Here is a 17,113-nt window from a genome sequence, read left to right on the forward strand (position 1 = left end):
GAACACTATACTGTTAAGAAAGGATTTTTGAGGGACCTCCCTGGTGGTCCAGCGGCTAAGACTCTGCTCTCCCGATGCAGGGAACCTGCATTCAGTCCCTGGCAGGGAAGTAGATTCCACATGCCCCAACAAGAGTTTGCATGTGCAACTAAGAATCCTCATGCTTCAACTAGGAATTCGCTTGCTGCAACTAAAGATCCCACATGCCACAGCTAAGACCTAGTGCAGCCGAATAAATAAATATCTTTTAAAAAGAAAGGATTAAGTAAACCCAATGTGGCCAAAGGGGTTTCCTCTGCAAAGGAAACACAGAGTCAGCGGAAGCAAGGGTGACCCTAGCATTGGATGACATCACTGTCTATGGTCCCCAGCACCTCTAAGCTAAGGCACCAAACCTTCCACCTGCCATTTCCTAGACAAAAGACCTGTGTAGACATGTGGCTCAGCCCAGTTTCTGACCTCAGGCTATTCCCTAAACCCTACGATGTAGACCCTGTCCCAGCACAGGAGTCCTGCCCACATCCCTGGCCTGCAGGCACTCCAGCCTCAAGGATGATGGGTCTCAAAGTATATGCCATGCACGACTTGCATCAGAATTCCTGGGTTGTTTATTAAGAAAGCAGAATTCTGAACCCCACCCACCCTAGACCTTCTGAACAAAATTTCTGGCAGTGGAGCTGGGAATATAAATGTTACTCAGCTCACCCAGCCCCCACCCACAATTGTTTAAAATCACTGCCCTAGAGAGAGGTCACCTCATTTCCCAACTCAATTCCCCTTGGCTAACCCCGAGAAGGAGATTGGACTAAGGTCCAGGTCAAGGAAATAACTGGTTGTGGTTCTGGGACAGATACACCCTTGAGAGTCTTCCCTTCCTGTAGTTTCTTTTTCTCATCTTCTGAGATCCAGACCTCCTAGAATTCCATGAGGCCTAAGGCTGCCCCCTACATTGGGAGTTTGCAGGGCAGGAGTAGTACTCCTCCACCATTTCCCAACCTGGTGGGGATTCAGATGGAAGCAGGCCTTGTCCTGGCCTCTTAAGTCTTTCTCTACCTTAGCTGTTTAGACAGGGCCCCTGCAGCTTACATTCAAGTACCACATTTCACTAGACCTAGGAGTTCTGAAACAGGATGTGGTGGCAAAGCCCTATTAGTAACAAACAGTGTGCAATTCCTTGTTCTTATCTGCTGCACACATGTAAATCTCATATACCTGGAGGGGTGCCCTCAGAGAAGGATTTGGAGGTTCATGGCCATCTCTCCTTCCACTCTAGAGAAATGACCAACAGTACTCTGCTGTCTCTCTTCAGGGCCTGGAGTCAGCTCCCTGAATTCTCAGCTGCTCCCTCAATATTTTCTCCAAACGAACAGACAGGCTGGAACCCTGGAGCTGCCCCCACCTGCCTCTAAATACCATCAGACCTCAAAAGAACTGTCTCTGCCAAGCCCCTTGCCCAAGTTCACCACTCCTTAAGGACGCTGCACATGTACCTCTATGGAACTGAACACCAGCCTTGTTTCTATAGAAGCAGCCCTCCCATCCCTACTGGACCACTGCTGAGGCCTCTGCATGGCATCGATGGGAATTTACGACAGAAAGAAGGGCTTGTACTGACCTGCAGGTCAGGCAGAATACACATTGGTCATCCATTTGCCATTTTTGTCTTTTCTGAAATTTTGTCACTGAGAAAGGCAGGATTACAATTTTTTTCCTTCCAGATTGAGTTGGCATAGTATATTCCTGGTTATCAAAATACTCATAGCTTTGGGACTTTGAAATGGTAAAGATTCATGATATGTGAAACAGCATGATATACAACTGTATGGTCTTAATTACATAAAAAGGGATGCTTAGTTGTGAAAATACACAAATGAGACCTAGAAGGACACATCAAAGGACACATCGGTAAACCGATGGCAATTATGAATGACTTTATTTTTAGCTTCTTGTGTTTTTTTATTTCTTGTTATGCACATGTTAACTTTTAAGAAATACATGTTATTTTAAAAACCTTAAAACAACAGCACCAGTCACAGCAAATGCTTGTGGCCAGAATTCAGCAATGATTCAGTCACAAAGATATAATGGAAGTTCTTATTTTGGCTGCCCAACATCATTGCTAGTCATTTTAGGAGGAGTGCTCAGATTTTCCTTTGAGGAACTATCCCTCCTCCAATACCAGTCTGGGAGGGTTGTATGGAACTAGTCCCACCTCTTAGACTAAGGTTAGCACAGTCCATATGTCTTCCAAGCCACAGTGCCTGGGTCACAGATGGGCACACGAAGAAGCCAGTTCAGTTGAAACCAATTCCAGAACTTCTCCAGAATTATTGGGAAAGAGAAACTCTCTTCCCAGTGGGGCTACTGAGCTGAGAGAAATAAAAGTTCTGAGAGGCTAGAGACCTTCTTGCTTCCACGTGTGAAGATCCCCTGAGAGAGAGACCAACACAAAGGAGAGTAGAAACAAGAGACAGTGAAACTGATGACATTATTTGAGCACAATGATCCAACCAGCCCTGAAACCAATACCCTTGGACTTTCAAATCATGTGTGGAAATAAATTTTTTTTCTATGTGCTTCAACCAGTCTGAACTGAGTATCTGCCATTTGCAATGCAGAATCCTGACAGATACAACTGGACAAGAGAAATCCTGAATAAAAAATGGGACCAAATGCTAAAGAAGATTGTATAACAAGTGCCCAGAAAAAGAAACATTAAAGTACTCTCAATGTTACTACACACTGCCCTTCACAGTCTGATCTGTGTACTCTGCTTCCCCATCCCATAGCTAGAAATTTCCAACACGTGCCTCTGTTTACATCAAGACTCTGGGTTACAGACAGGACTCTGTACATTCTACAAGGCCTTTTTTTTTAAATTATTAATTTTATTTATTTATTTACTGGTCTGTGCTGCGTCTTCACTGGTGCTTAGAGCCTTCAGTGGTTGCTGCATGGACTTTGTAGTCATGGCGCACAGGATTAGTTGCCCTGTGGCATGTGGAATCTTCCCGGAGCAGGGATCACACCCGAGTCTCCTTGCATTGGCAAGCAGATTCTCAACCACTGGATCACCAGGGAAGTCCCATAGAGCCCATTTTTACTGTGCCTTTTCCCTCTATTAGATTCTTAAGGATCTTAGAGGCAGGAGTTGGATTTTATTTCTCTCTCAATTCTTATTTACTGGCCTATTGTTGGATGGATGGAGGAAAAGGAAACTACATATGCAGTCCTGTACTTGATCCTGTAGGCCAAGTGAACTCCCCTTGTCTCCAAACCCACGTTTCTCCTCTAACTGCCATGAGAATAACTAACAATAACCTTCAAGACTGATTGATGGGAGCAAGGTATGTGTGTGAAGAGCTCTGTGATTCTAGTGATTTTCTAGTGATTCTCCAAATTGGGACTCCAGTCCCGCGGTGTTTATCCTAAGCCCTGCTACCCAAGATTTTACATTACAAAGCATGGTGATTGTTTTTCATCTTAATTTGCTTTGCACATCTTTCATCTCTTTGGCCAAAGGTTCCCCTGGCTTCCCCTAAAGAAACACCACTTCCCTCACAACCCTCTTCAGTGAGATCTGCTCTGATTCTCACTTCCCTTGAGCTGGGAGCAGAGTCAGCATTTGCGCTTGCTGTCTACTGCCACATCCTGACTAGACTGTTGCCCTGGAGGCTCCTTATCACCCTCTTTGCCCAGACATTTTCCATCTCAGCCCCCTAGAACCCCATGCTGGTTTCTTATGGCCTCCATGCTATTTTCCAGAAATCGAGGCTCAGCTTCTGCTTTGTGAAATTTTTCTGAGCACTCCCTGGCTCTGACCGCTTAAAAACATGCAGAGTGGTCCCAATCCTCACCCCGAGGAGATCAATTGTTGAGGCTTCCCCAGTCCTAAAAGTTATCCATCTTGTGATAGGACAAAGATGACTCTACACGTGCTCCAGACTTCCCCTGCCACAAGCTGCCAAAGAGGAATATGGACCTCCAAGACTGTTCTTTGGGCTTTTATGACACAGAATCCAGGGGAAAGGGGGAGGGCGAAAGATGTTCCAGCTGCAGATGGAGAGGAATTTTGAAGCAAGAAGTGAAGAAGTTCCTTCAGGCTGGGCTACCCTCAGGGCCACCCAGATGTGGTCAGATTTGGGATGGACCTCCAGCTGCACTTGCCAAGCTTTGAGCCCTGATGTGGACTGCTACAGTCCCTAGGGAAAGGAGCACCTATTTCTAACTGGTCTGCCCGGATAAGACTTTTTAAAAATTCATACAAAGATATCCAAAAAGCCAACAGGTATCAAAGATGTGGATAAGAGAGGGGAATGGGTATGGTGTGTGTCTCCCTCAAAGTGTTTGAGAAAGAAGTTCAGAATTTGAGTTGACTTTGATATCGCTTGTTCTGTGTCTGGGCTCTGGCCCACAATGGAGGGGCATGGGTGGGTGAAGGATTGAAAGAGTTAAACTGCCTTCTCTTTCTCTTTCCAATCTTGAAGCTCAGAGAAGTGGGGTTTGTCTTCCAGTCCCCAAGCCTTATTTTCTTCTTCCCCTTCTCGCCAACCAATGGCACCCTCTTCCTTGTTGTCTGGCTGCCCTGAGGGCCCTCAGAGAGGACTCTGAATGTCTCTTGAAACTGTCTCCTTATCCCCACTGCCTTAGCCTTAATTCCAACCTAATCTTCTCTACCTGTAATTTCTGCAGCCACCTGAGGGTGCCCCTAGGTCAGGACCTCCACATCACAGCCCAGAGGGTTATTTTAACAGAGAGGCTGGATCACTTTCTCACTTTCCTAATTAAAACTCTTCCCTGGCTTCCTACTTCCTATACATTCCAAAATTTACATCCTAAAATTTACATTCCAAAATTTCATCCTAACCCAACAAACCTTTCATGGTCACCCCTGCCCATCTCTCTTGGCCTTATTGGCCCTTGAAATATTCTTTACTCCAACCCTACCCTTCTTCCTGTGGTCTTATGCTTAGGCTGCATGACAACTGTAACCTCTAACCCTCCCCTATCTCTATGTTCACCCCTCTGTTCTCTACATCTGCATCTGTATTCCTGCCCTGCAGATAGGTTCCTCTGGACCATTTAGCTGATGAATGGATAAAGAAGAGGTGGCACATATATACAATGGAATATTACTCAACCATAAAAAGGACTGATATTGGGTCATTTGTAGAAATGTGGTTAGACCTAGCTAGAGTCTGTCACAGAGTGTAGTAAGTCAGAAGGGGAAAAACAATCATATATTAACACATATATGTGGAATCTTTGTCGTTTCGTTTGTGTGCTGGGTCCACCAACCTCACCTTCTTGAAATTATTCATGAGACATAAACCCTCCCCTAACACCCCCAACACCAAAATGCCCTTTATATGCCAGCCCCCTGCAAGTCTGAGCTTGCTCCACACAACATATGATCTCTTGACAACAGGCAGCTCTTACTTGACCCCAGACCTGAGTCATTATATGCAAAATTGCTGATGGTTACTTTTTATAGATTTCTGAGTGTCTCCTCAGAAAAAGGCCATGATGCAACTTTTGGTTTGATTGTGTTTTAGAGTCATAACAGTATCAGCACTCCTGCGATTATTGTAGCCTTTCCAAAAATGTTACATGTATTAAAAGAATAAAAAAGTCCTTACAGCTGACAGAGGATATGTAGGTTGGCTAAGAGATATTCTTTCATAACAAAGGAAATTTATCTTTTTATACAGAAATGGCCTCTCTGAAAGAACTGGAGAGGGCTTATACTAAAGCAGCAGAGGTGTTATAAAACACAAACTAACACAAAAAATAAGAAGATAAGAACTAAGGGATTAAAGTAGGAGAAGACTATATCACAGAAACCTAGGCTAAGGAAACCTAATGTACTGAGCTTCCTGACAGTCAAAGCAAATCCAGAAGTGTAACAGGTTGGTTAATTAAAAAGTAAGCCAGGATCTGTTATCTTTATTTAATGGAAATGTACTTTTCCTTTGGTCCAGTTATCCCTATTCTTTCTAGAAAATGCTCTTCCTCCCACCCAGGTTCTACCCCAATCATGTGGTTAAAATAGGAGCTCTCACCATTTTACTGACCTCTCTGTCTTTTTCGTCTCACACACACACACACACACGCACACCTGTCTGTCCATCAGTGGACTCCTGAGCTGAGCTGGGGTGACTGTCATGCCCCATATCCCTGCCAGTGATTACTCTCAGATTGGGTAATTGAATGGAGCTGGGTCAATCAGTCTTTCTTGGGGACTTTCCAACTGCAGCTACCCCTCAGCGCTCTCTGGAACAGAAACCAAGAGAAGTGAGATTCAGAGCCGCCAACAGGCAAATTCCACATCGTGAGGCTGCAGTGCACCTGAGCAGCCCCACCTGAGCGCCAAGCGAGGGTGGGAAGGGAGCTCCCTGACTGCTTCCAAGGCCTTGTTCCTCTTCCTCCTGGGCTCTGCTGCCTCCCAGCCCTTCCTATGCTTTGGTTATGTGGCCAAACACCTTCCTCTTTTGCCTAAGCTGGTTAACTTTGAGTTTCTATCCCTCACAGCCCAGAGAATGCTGACCGCTATAGAACACTGAGCAATGGCATGGATGGTGAGCTCCAAGGTGGTTTTATCAAAAGCACAGATATTCTGCATCTGGCCCTCTCATCTCAGGGGCTGTTTGGTGTTTACTATGTTAGAATCTAGCTCTGTAAAGGCATTTTCATAGAGGGACAGTTACATATCCATGTATTTGATTCAGAGATAAAGGTCAGAACTTGAGATGTAAATGACGAAATTATTTCTCTGTGTGTTTTAGTTGAATGCTAAATGGAACATTGTTCAAAACTGGAGAAGAATATTTTTTTCTCTTCCTGATTGAAAAAGATCCCTATGCCCTAGATGCTAGGGTGGAAGTGACAGAGATGACGTTTTATTGAGAATTCAAAAGACCTGATTGCACTCTGCCCTGAGACAGCAACCCCTGCCAGCATCTTTCAAAGGTCTGCAGAAGTCACTCTGTGGGCACGGCACATCTGTGCCCAGAGGGTCACATGAGTGGCCTGTCGAATCCACAATGTTGTGAAGCATTTTGGATTTCCTAACTGCTCCTTCTAGTTTTTCCTGTGGTGACCACGCTTTATCATCCTTCCCTTTTCTGAAGTTGTGCAATAGACTCCTGACTCTTTGAGTACTTCCTGCTCTGACCAGGATGCCACTTAATCAGTGACAGAACCTGCAGGAGGAATATCAAGTTTTTATTCATGTCAAACATTTACAGGGTGTCTGCTTCTGCAGCAGCAGCTCATCCCACTTTCAAGCTGATTCCAGTTCCATGTAAGATGGATGATGCCTTCACGCCACACATTCTCACAGGTATGTACAGTTGCTGTTGCTGTTCAGTTGCTCAGGCATGTCTGATTCTTTGTGAACCCAAGGACTGCAGTACACCAGGCTTCCATGTCCTTCACATCATCCAGAGCTTGCTCAAACTCAAGTCCATTGAGTCAGTGATCTCATCCTTTGTCATCCCCTTCTCCTCCTGCCTTCAATCATTCCCAGCATCAGGGTCTTTTCTAATGAGTAGGTTCTTGGCATCCAGTGGCCAACGTATTGGAGCTTCAGCTTCAGCATCAGTCCTTCCAATGAATATTCAGGACTGAGTTCCTTTAGGATTGACTGGTTGGATCTCCTTGCAGTCCAAGGCACTCTCAAGAGTCTTCACCAACACCACAGTTCAAAAGCATCAATTCTTCAGCATTCAGCCTACTTTATAGAATGCAAAGGACTACCTACAATTTGGAGGGAAAGGAGGAATAAAAATGCAAGTAATGGTCCTCTTCTCTTCTAAGATCTCAGAAGCTTTATTTCTGATGCATATGTGACAACGGCAGTGAAATTCCCTAATACTTGTTTAGCTCATATTACTTTAAGCCTTGTTCTATATCTAATGTAGGCCTGTCACATAGTAGCTGCATGTAAAGAATCCTTGGCATTTTTTGGTTGCCCAACACCTGAAACCCTCCCGAGGTGTGGCACAACTCTGTTTGAATAAGATGGTGTGTGGCACAGAAGCCACTTCCCTATCCAGAAGCTACAAAAGCTTGATGCTCACTTTCCCAGCTTCTGTCACAGCTAACAACCTAATGTGTCTAACTCAGACTTGACCAATCAGATAAACCAACCCCAGGCTCTGAACTGGGAGCTGGTAACACAAAGAGGCAGAAACAGAGAACCTATTCTAGTAGAAGCAGCAGAAATAGCAGCAGCCTCTGGTTTCCCAAGACAGCAGTGGAATCGTGCCAGGGGCCACAGCTGTGCTAGCATTGGCTTCCAAGTCCTCCTCACCATGGGTTTGAAGTGGCTTTAGGCTCTGGTCCTGGACACTGCCTGGCCTCCCTTTGCTGTTGTCTGTTTTCTGAGTTTGGTACTCTAGCCTTCGGGAGGAGTTACCTACATAAATCCCTTCCCAAAAGAGTCAATTGATTTCTGTTCCTTGGAACTAAGAAATCTGACTTATTGCCAGGAATAAAATGTTGAGAGAAATACATTTATAAATGAATCCATTTTATTATGTGTATGTCAGACTAACTCACCCGGAGAGGTAGATGCAAATCATCAGCTTCACTGTGTTGTTGATAATCTGCTGAGCCTCAGAGAAGCCAAACAATTTCTCCAGTATTGCACAGCCAAGAAGTGGCAGGGGAAGGACTCAAATGCCAGTGACAGAACCTTGAGATGGTGTTCTTTCCACTCTGTCGGCACTTACCAATTCCAGCCCCAATGATGTCCCATAGGGTCTGAAGTCCTGTGCTTTCAAAGCATGATGTCTCTTTACCTCACACCCTGACCTGCGTATTTATTTCTAACTTGGCCCTTTGACCCAGGCCAGTACCCTCAGGCATGCTGGGTCTCTGCTACCAGGATCTGTCAGCTCAGCCCCCAGACTCAAATTGGGTGAGCATTCCTACTGTCTGCCTATGCCTGTGTGTATATGCACACAAAGGCAATAATTTTTACATCTTCTTGTCATTTTCAGCTTATGTAGACCACACTTGTGCATGGAAGGGAGAGGGAGTTAATGGTCTTTCACAGGCAATGTCCTAACGGCCATATTTCTGCCCAGTGGAGAGGTCTACCTTCAGGTTGGGTCCCAATATGGAAACCATTCTTCCTATTGAAGTGAATTCCCTGGAGGGTGAAATGGAGACAAACGCTATCAACTTGTTATTTAACTGCCAATATTTTGAAGATTAAATCAAATAAAAAAGAATCCAACAAAGTTCCTGGCATGTGATAAATACTCAAAAAATGTTAGTTTTCCATTTCCAAACTGTGAAAAGTACTTAATGTGTATGTATGCTTAGTCACTAAGTCGTGTATGTTACCCCATGGACTGTAGCCCACCAGACTCCTCTGTCTATGGGATTATTCTGGCAAGAGTACTGGAGTGGGTTGTCATTTCCTCCTCCAGGGGATCTCCCCAACTCAGGGATCGAACTGCACATCCTAAGTCTCCTGTATTGGCAGGCAGATTCTTTGCCACTGAGCCATCTGGGAAGCCCTAAGTACTTAATACAAGGTGTTTATTACCACATACTTTATAAAAACAAAATTTTGAAAGCAACCTATATTCATAATGAATGATTTTCATATTATGCATCTGTTAAGAATGATAGCTAAATAAATAAATAGTATTTATGAAAACTATGGAGCACTATAGGCTAAAGATAACAAGAAAAAAGGGTGCAGAACAGGACGCAGATCATATGGAAACCATGTTTACAAGTATAAGTATGTAATATAAGTATAAATTCATTGGAAAAGACCCTGATGCTGGGAAAGATTGAGGACAGGAGGGAGAAAGAGACAAAGGAGAATGAGATGGTTGAATGGCATCACCGACTCAATGCACACAAATTTGAGCAAACTCTGGGAGACAGTGAAATACAGGGAACCCTGGTATGCTGCAGTCCATAGGGTCACAAAGAGTCAGACACAACTGAGCGACTGAACAACAACAAGTAAGTATAAAATATGCAGGAAAAAAGGTGGAAGAACCACCCCCAAAATGAAAATTAACTTTATCAGAAAATCTCCTAACCCCTTACCGCAAAATCTTGCAGCCAGATGTGCTCTGGCATTCAGAATTGTTCGGCTTTTACCATATCACGAATACTACATAGCACCTCCAACACTCCTCAGTTCAACACAGTAGCACGCACCTCGGCAGTGAATATATGAATAGTTGTCTTAAGGAAAATAAAGAGTCTAAGTAGCCTCCTCTCAGTTCAGAAGCTGTCTCTTCACCAGGTGAGTGGAGTTCCAGTTAGATTTGGTGATCAAATAAATTATGGAAAACTTTCCCATTTTTAGCACTTTGGGGATTTTGAAATTGCAGGTAAGAGACTATAGATCTATAGTACTTAATTATTAACCACCATAATGGTTCTGCCAAAAGGACAATATTAAAGGTGTAAAATACACACCCCAATGCTAGAAGTACAGTTATCAGTTCATCTGAGTTCCCTAGCAATGCCCAGTGTGGCAGTAGCAATCCTCGATGTTTTTGCCATTAGCCAGATTTTAAATCCAGACTCAGACGGCTGTAACTCATCTTTGTTTATTCTATCACCTGCACTTGCTGGCTCCTTTCTAGATAGTTTACATTATTATGGAGAAAACGCCAAGAATTACATCTAAACAGAGCTTAAGAGTAAAGCCCAGTTTACCCTTGACCCCCTTTCTGCCATCCAGTAATTGGCTAATACAGAATAATTATTAATAAACTGTACCCACAATACCCTTCCCATTCCTGGCCTTGGGCTTGATTTTTGTAGCTAGTGAGTAAAGTCCCCTTATCACAGCCTCAGGGAACCAGACCCACAGACGGAAGTACTGAGGTACAAGGCAGGGCCAAGTCCAAGCAGAGATTTCAGGCATCAGCAGCAACAAAGGAGCTTGCTGTTGGTAGCCTCAGCCTGGAAGCTTATATATTCACATAGGAAGAGTGGCTCATCACGTAGGACTAAGAGTAGCCTGACAACCCCTCCCTACATCACTGGTACTCTCCTCCCTCTGCCAACCCTGGGAATCACAACACTGTTGCCCTCATGGGTCAACATCAGAATTTGCCGTATTCTGCAGTGAGATGCTCACCTGCAAACGGACAGAAGCACTGGCTTAAATGGAGATCATTCGATAAGTGTGGCCTGGTATGCAGGATGTACAAGCCCTTCTAAGGACTTTGATTTGGGGAAGGGTCCAGAAGGAAACACAAATGGCAGCTTAGTCGCAATCTTATAAAAGACACCAGAAGTCTTATAAAAGTTTTGGAAACATTGTTATAAATGTTAAACCTGTACTTCCCTAATTTTTCCTAAGCTTTGTTCTCCCTCACCCTTTTCTCAGCCTCAACTCTAGTGTTTTCCCAGCTTCCTCATTCCACTCTAGACTTTTAAATAGGCCCCCAAAGGGAACTACATCGTCTGAGTTACTAATATAGTCCCTATTTACAGCCACTGTGTTTACACAAGCAGCTAGACAGTAGCTGGGGAGCAGGTTCAGAGAAGCTGTTTGGGATAATGGGAGTGATAAAAATGCTGGGGGTGGATAGAACTGACAGATCTTCTGATGCATTGGACCACATGAAACATGACCATGGAGAGGCTGTGAGCAAAAAATACCCCGAAAACTAAGCAAATGGAAAAAAAAAAGAGTGAGTTATTAGGAAAGACAAAAAGTTTTATAAGAAAGAAAATGTAACTGTAACATACAATTTGGCTCAACAGAAAACAATGTATTCATGGGTATAATGTACACTTTTAATACAAATGTATCAAAAATGTGATAGTATTATACTGAGAGATTATAGGTAAGGGAGATGGGTTTAAGTGCTAAATCCTTATCAGACACACTAGAAAATTAATGAATGATGTCTAACATTGAAAAATGAAAGAGCAGTATAAGAATATTTTATATAAATATAAATATAATAACAGAAGAAACAGTAACAGCTAAACATTGAAAATGGTGGACTCTAGTGACCAGAACTGACAGGTGGTGGAAATGAAGAGGAATTTTTGGTTTTCATTATTAGCTTTTAAATACTATTTGACTTTTTGTTAAGTATTTGCATGTAGTATTTTGATTAAAATAATTTTTTATAAAAATAAATTTTATTTGAAAGGCTATGAAATGATGGTTCACAGAAAATCCCATTGATGGAGGAACCTGACATGCTACAGTCCATGGGGTCATGGGGTGTTGGACACAACTGAGCACAAAAGAACTGCAGATGACCCTTAAACATATGAAAATATATCTGGGCTTCCCTGATGGCTCTGTGGTAAAGAATCCGCCTGCCAATGCAGGAGACATGGGTTCCATCCCTGGTCTGGGAAGACCCCACATACCAAGGAACAATTAAGCCCATGCGCCACAACTCTGGAGCCCCGGACCGCAATTACTGAAGCCCATGCACCCAAGAGCTCGTGCTACTCAGCAAGAGAAGCCACCACAATGAGAAGTCTGCACACCACAGCCATAGGGTAGTCCCCACTCTCCCCAGCTAGAGAAAAGCCCATGCAGCAGTGACGACTCAGCACAGCAAAAAATTAACTGATTCACTGAAAAAATTTTCAAAAACATACAAAAAAAAAAAAAACCAGATATGTGACCTTATCAAAATAGAGACATGCAAATTAAAACTACCTTGAGATACTATTTCTCATCTATCAGATTGGGAAAAACCCCAAAGTTAGATGCTATCCTGTTCTGGGAAGGCTGTAGGGAGCTCAAAATTATTGAACCCCTATTAAGAAGAATTTGGCAATAGCCACTAAACTGCAGCTGCATTTCTCTTTGACTCAGCAAACTCTCATCTAGAAAGGCTCCCCCAGACATCCCTGCATGCATATGAAAGGACATAAAAGATTATTCATTATAACATTGTTTGTAATAGCAAACAATTAGAAACAATCCAAATGTATGTCGATAGGGGATTGGTTAAATAAATGATGGCTCCATCACTGAGTGGAAAATATTTATATTCTCAATGAATAAGAAAAAAAAAACCTACAAAATTTACAACCAGCTTCAAGCCCTCCAGAGCTCAGGGGGCTATGTCGGAAGCCTCTCAGACAGAGCAGACTCTCTGGCCTTCTGAAGCCTGACCATAAAAGGAACTTGGCTCCCAGGCCCTTTCAAAATCTTAGAAACAAGCCAGGCAGTGAGGGAATGTAAGACATGATGTCAGTCTTGGGTCCCAACCCCACTTGGGCACTGTGTTAACTGAGACACTCCAAGCTTGGGTTCCTCATCAAGAATTGGGGAGACAATTCCCCACATCAGGGGGGCTGTCATGAGGATTAAGTGGGACAGTGTATGTGACACAGGTGGCACAGGGCTTTACCTACAATAAGTGCTCAACAACACAAGTTATTTTAAACAGTAGCACCGGAAAAAAAGAATCCTGTCTCCGGGATTGCATTCATTATAGGGGGACAGTCACCCTGGAAATACTAAGATAAGAATCAAAAAAAAAGAATGGAAGGAATTCCCCTTCATGACCAGGCAGTTTGGGAAGAGACTTGTCATCCACTGGCAGACACATTCACCACGTGGCTGCCTCCAGCTTTTCATTGCCCTATGGCTGTCTCTGGGGCTGGCACACACTCTCCCGCACACAGTCTCCCTAAGTATTCTAGATCATCAGGCTTGGAAGGACCTGAACCCAAACACCTTCTGTTTGGACTGAGAAACCCCAGAACTAGAGAAACCAGTGATGTACGCAAAACCACATAGCTGGCAGTCCTGTTTCGTAGCCAGGTAGAGCGGCTAATGAAACTGGTAATCAGGTACATGTTGTATGATTGCAGTTTTCTAGTGACTCAAAGCAAAAAGAATAAACCTGAAAGTGAGTGCTCAGCACATACATAGGCTAAATTGACTTTCATTCATTTCTGAAAGGGATTGTGATCAGTGTGAAAGCATATGGTCGATACTGGTGGAGTAAGTAATGTGTTTATCTAAGTCAACCCAGCCTTATGGCTGTGCCAACGTGTTACCTTTTACATGCTTCTAGTGGAGTAAAGCCTCCAATTTAGGGGCAGTTTGTACTGCAATAAAAACAAAAATTTCTAGAATGTGCCCAATCTGTGCTCCAGCAATGACTAGATATGTCATGTTGGGTTTCCATTTCCTCATCTGTAAAAGGGCATATCAGGCACTTTCATCATGCTGTTGCAAAAATAAAATCAGATAACTGCACATAGAGACCCTACTTCCTACAAACCCAGATATCCCCTTGCCTGTTCTATATACGGGACCTGATCAGTTTCACAACAGCATATAGACCTTGCTCTTTGAAGTCCAAAGATTTTCCCCTAAGCATCTCAAAAAATAAAATAAAATACCTTCCATGATATTTACATAAGTAAATAGCTTTTAATTTCCTCAGCCAGAACCAAGAGTTAAGAAGAATCTTGATAAGAAGAATTACAATTTTTATTTCTTCTTCAAGTTCCCCAAATAACTTTTGCATCCACATTTCCCTTGGAAACTGGTTCCCACCATGTCTACATTGATCTGAAAAACTCTGGATCCAGCCAAATTCACAAGGTTCCTGATTCTCCCACATTCCTTCCCCCAAGAATTTGCTCACTACATGGTTCTTAGCTGAAATAGACTGAGGTGAAGAATTTCAACAGAGATATATCAAGCATTTACTAAATTCTAGGCACTGTGTGAAACTCTTCCCTCTCACATTTAATTATGACAATAATCCTGAGAGATAAGCATCAGTGTTCCCATCTTACAGATGACAAAACAGGAACTCAGAGCATTAAATTACTTGCCTTAAGTCCGGGCTCAGGAAGGGGTTGGAGTGGGTTGGAACCCCGATCTCTAAGTTTGTTATAACTAGGCGTCTCTAACTTCTAAAGCACTTTTGTAACTGCTTTCCCTTCCCACCCTACTCCCTACACAACAACAGAAGCCCCTGCTTTTCAGCAAGTCATTGGCTAACTTTAAGAATGGCCACATCATTTTTTCTCCATGTCTGTTGGTGAACAAAGACAGCATTATGTTTCCAACACAGTAGTCAGGTGCTGGGGGAAAAAAAAATCCCATAACTTCAGTAATCTTCCACCCTCTGGACTAAGACATATACACATTAAAGCTCACCATAAGGTATAAACATTGCTTTGAAATGATGCAAGCTCTCTTTTAGTAGGACTTAAATTCTAAACTCTAAGGTTTAATAGCTTCCTTTTTTGTACATATCTTTAATAGACACACAAACCTAAACAGATAGACTAACTGTCAATACAACAGCCAACCAGTTCAATCGGGCTGTCACATCAATTCAGACTTCCCTTACGACCTGCACCTGATTTGACTCTGGTCCTAGGCTGCTGACCTGAAATAGTTGCTGGCCGCGGCAAGCACCACGCGGTGGCAGGAGAATTCCTGGATGTCCACACACAAGATGACGTCGGTCAGAGCGTTTTCCACTCGCAGGGTCTCCAGGCCATTCTGCAGAATTAAGGAGAGTCCTGTGTCGTCAAATTTTACCTTATCCCCATTTAAGATTTCTACCAGGTCTCCCCTTTTCTCGGGGGGCTCATCTGTAGACAGTGCCAAGGGCCCTTCCAAACTCTTCTCTACCACGTCGTCCATGGTCCAGGTGCCCCTTTGTCCTGCCATCAACACTCAGACTGAAGGAGCGCCCAAGTTTCAGGCAGGTCACATTGCAGAAGCTGGGCGGATTTCCTGTGCAGGGCCCTCCACTTATCACCAGCTGTCACACACACATAACAGGAAGTCTCGCACTTTCTCATCCTGTTACTACAAACGCCAGTAACTTCTATTCTTCTTCTTTCTGCAATCATCACAAGGTTAGAAATTACTTAGAAGGGTGTGTAGGAAGGGGCTCCATAGAAAAGGAGTGGCTTCTCAGAGTCTTTTATTAGTGCTGTGTGGCTATTTTGGTCCACCTCCCCCATCATATCCGTGATCAGGAAGCCTCTGGTTCTGGTCATTACATTTGTACTTCCGGTGCTTCTATATCCCAAGGTGTCAATGACGGAATGGACGTGGGACATTCTAAATCCTCTTCCTCCTTCCATCCAGGAGTCCGGGACCCCATGATAAGACCCCCACTCAGTTCCTCAGGAACCTTGGAAAGCCCTACGTAGCTCTGACATTCTTATTTCTGTCAACACTGCGTGTCATCTGTCTTTGTCCTCTTCCCTGCTCAGGGGAAAACGATGTCATGGCAATTATTAGTGATCCCTTCCCCCTCCCTATTGTTTATTGTTTTAGATATGCCTCTGGGGGCAGAGAAGAAATGGCCCCTAGAAGCTCCATTCCCAGGGTCTTCTCTCTTGGAAGACCAATCGGGTAGGTCAACACCCAGATTGCCCTAGGAAGTCTCAAGTTGGCCTGACCTCACTCAGCATCTATTGGTCATGGGTCTAGTAGTGGATTGTCAAGTATTTTCATTGCATCTGCAGGTCTCCATTAAATAGAAAAAACTGTCTTTTATTAACCTCTTGCTATATCCTAGGAAATTTATAGGAGTTAATGTATGTTAATCCTTATAACAACCCAATGGTGCTAATAAGACTTACTTAATTTTACAGCTAAGGAAAGTGAAGCTCTGCTCAAGTGAGTGGCAGAACCCAGTTCTCAACTCTAAAGCACCCATTTCTGGCTATCAGAGCTGTAATATCATGTTGGCCCTGGCTTCTTGTATCCCAGGGAGAGAACTGCTGGGCTTGCCTACTACAGCTACCCTAGCTACCCTACCTCACCAAAGCAGCTTCTGCTGTCTGCACCTGCACTCATTCCACTTGTGGAAGTGGGCAGCAATGATCTGCAAGAGTCCAATCCTTTCTCTTTCCTGGTCAATGGTGACTCCCTCTCCTGGAGTTCCAGTTCTGCTTCAGCTCTTCTTTTCTTCCATGGATACTTACTCCTAAAATCGGGGCCTTTGATATTCCCCCCCAACTAGTTCTTCATCCAGAGCTCTGTTAATCAAGATGCTTTGGACTTCTGGGAATTCCCTAGCAGATGAGTTGTTAGGACTCCATGCTTCCATTGCAGTTGGCATGGGTTGAATCCTTGGTCAGGGAACTAAGATCT

The 17,113-nt window shown here is 43.7% G+C and overlaps 1 protein-coding gene across 1 annotated transcript in view; it reads right to left on the reverse strand.

The window, feature by feature from the left end:
* KLHL6 (kelch-like family member 6) overlaps window positions 1-15,793 on the reverse strand; it is a 57,010-nt gene extending 41,217 nt beyond the window's left edge. Inside the window, exon 1 of the mRNA XM_010855661.1 lies at window positions 15,387-15,793. Coding sequence (XP_010853963.1) covers window positions 15,387-15,673 — 287 coding nt within the window. The 5' untranslated portion in view covers window positions 15,674-15,793. The remainder of the gene's footprint in view (window positions 1-15,386) is intronic.
* Window positions 15,794-17,113: the final 1,320 nt, after the last annotated feature.

The sequence above is a fragment of the Bison bison genome, unplaced genomic scaffold (genome assembly GCF_000754665.1).
Source record: "Bison bison bison isolate TAMUID 2011002044 unplaced genomic scaffold, Bison_UMD1.0 scf7180017864367, whole genome shotgun sequence".
NCBI lineage: Eukaryota > Metazoa > Chordata > Mammalia > Artiodactyla > Bovidae > Bison > Bison bison.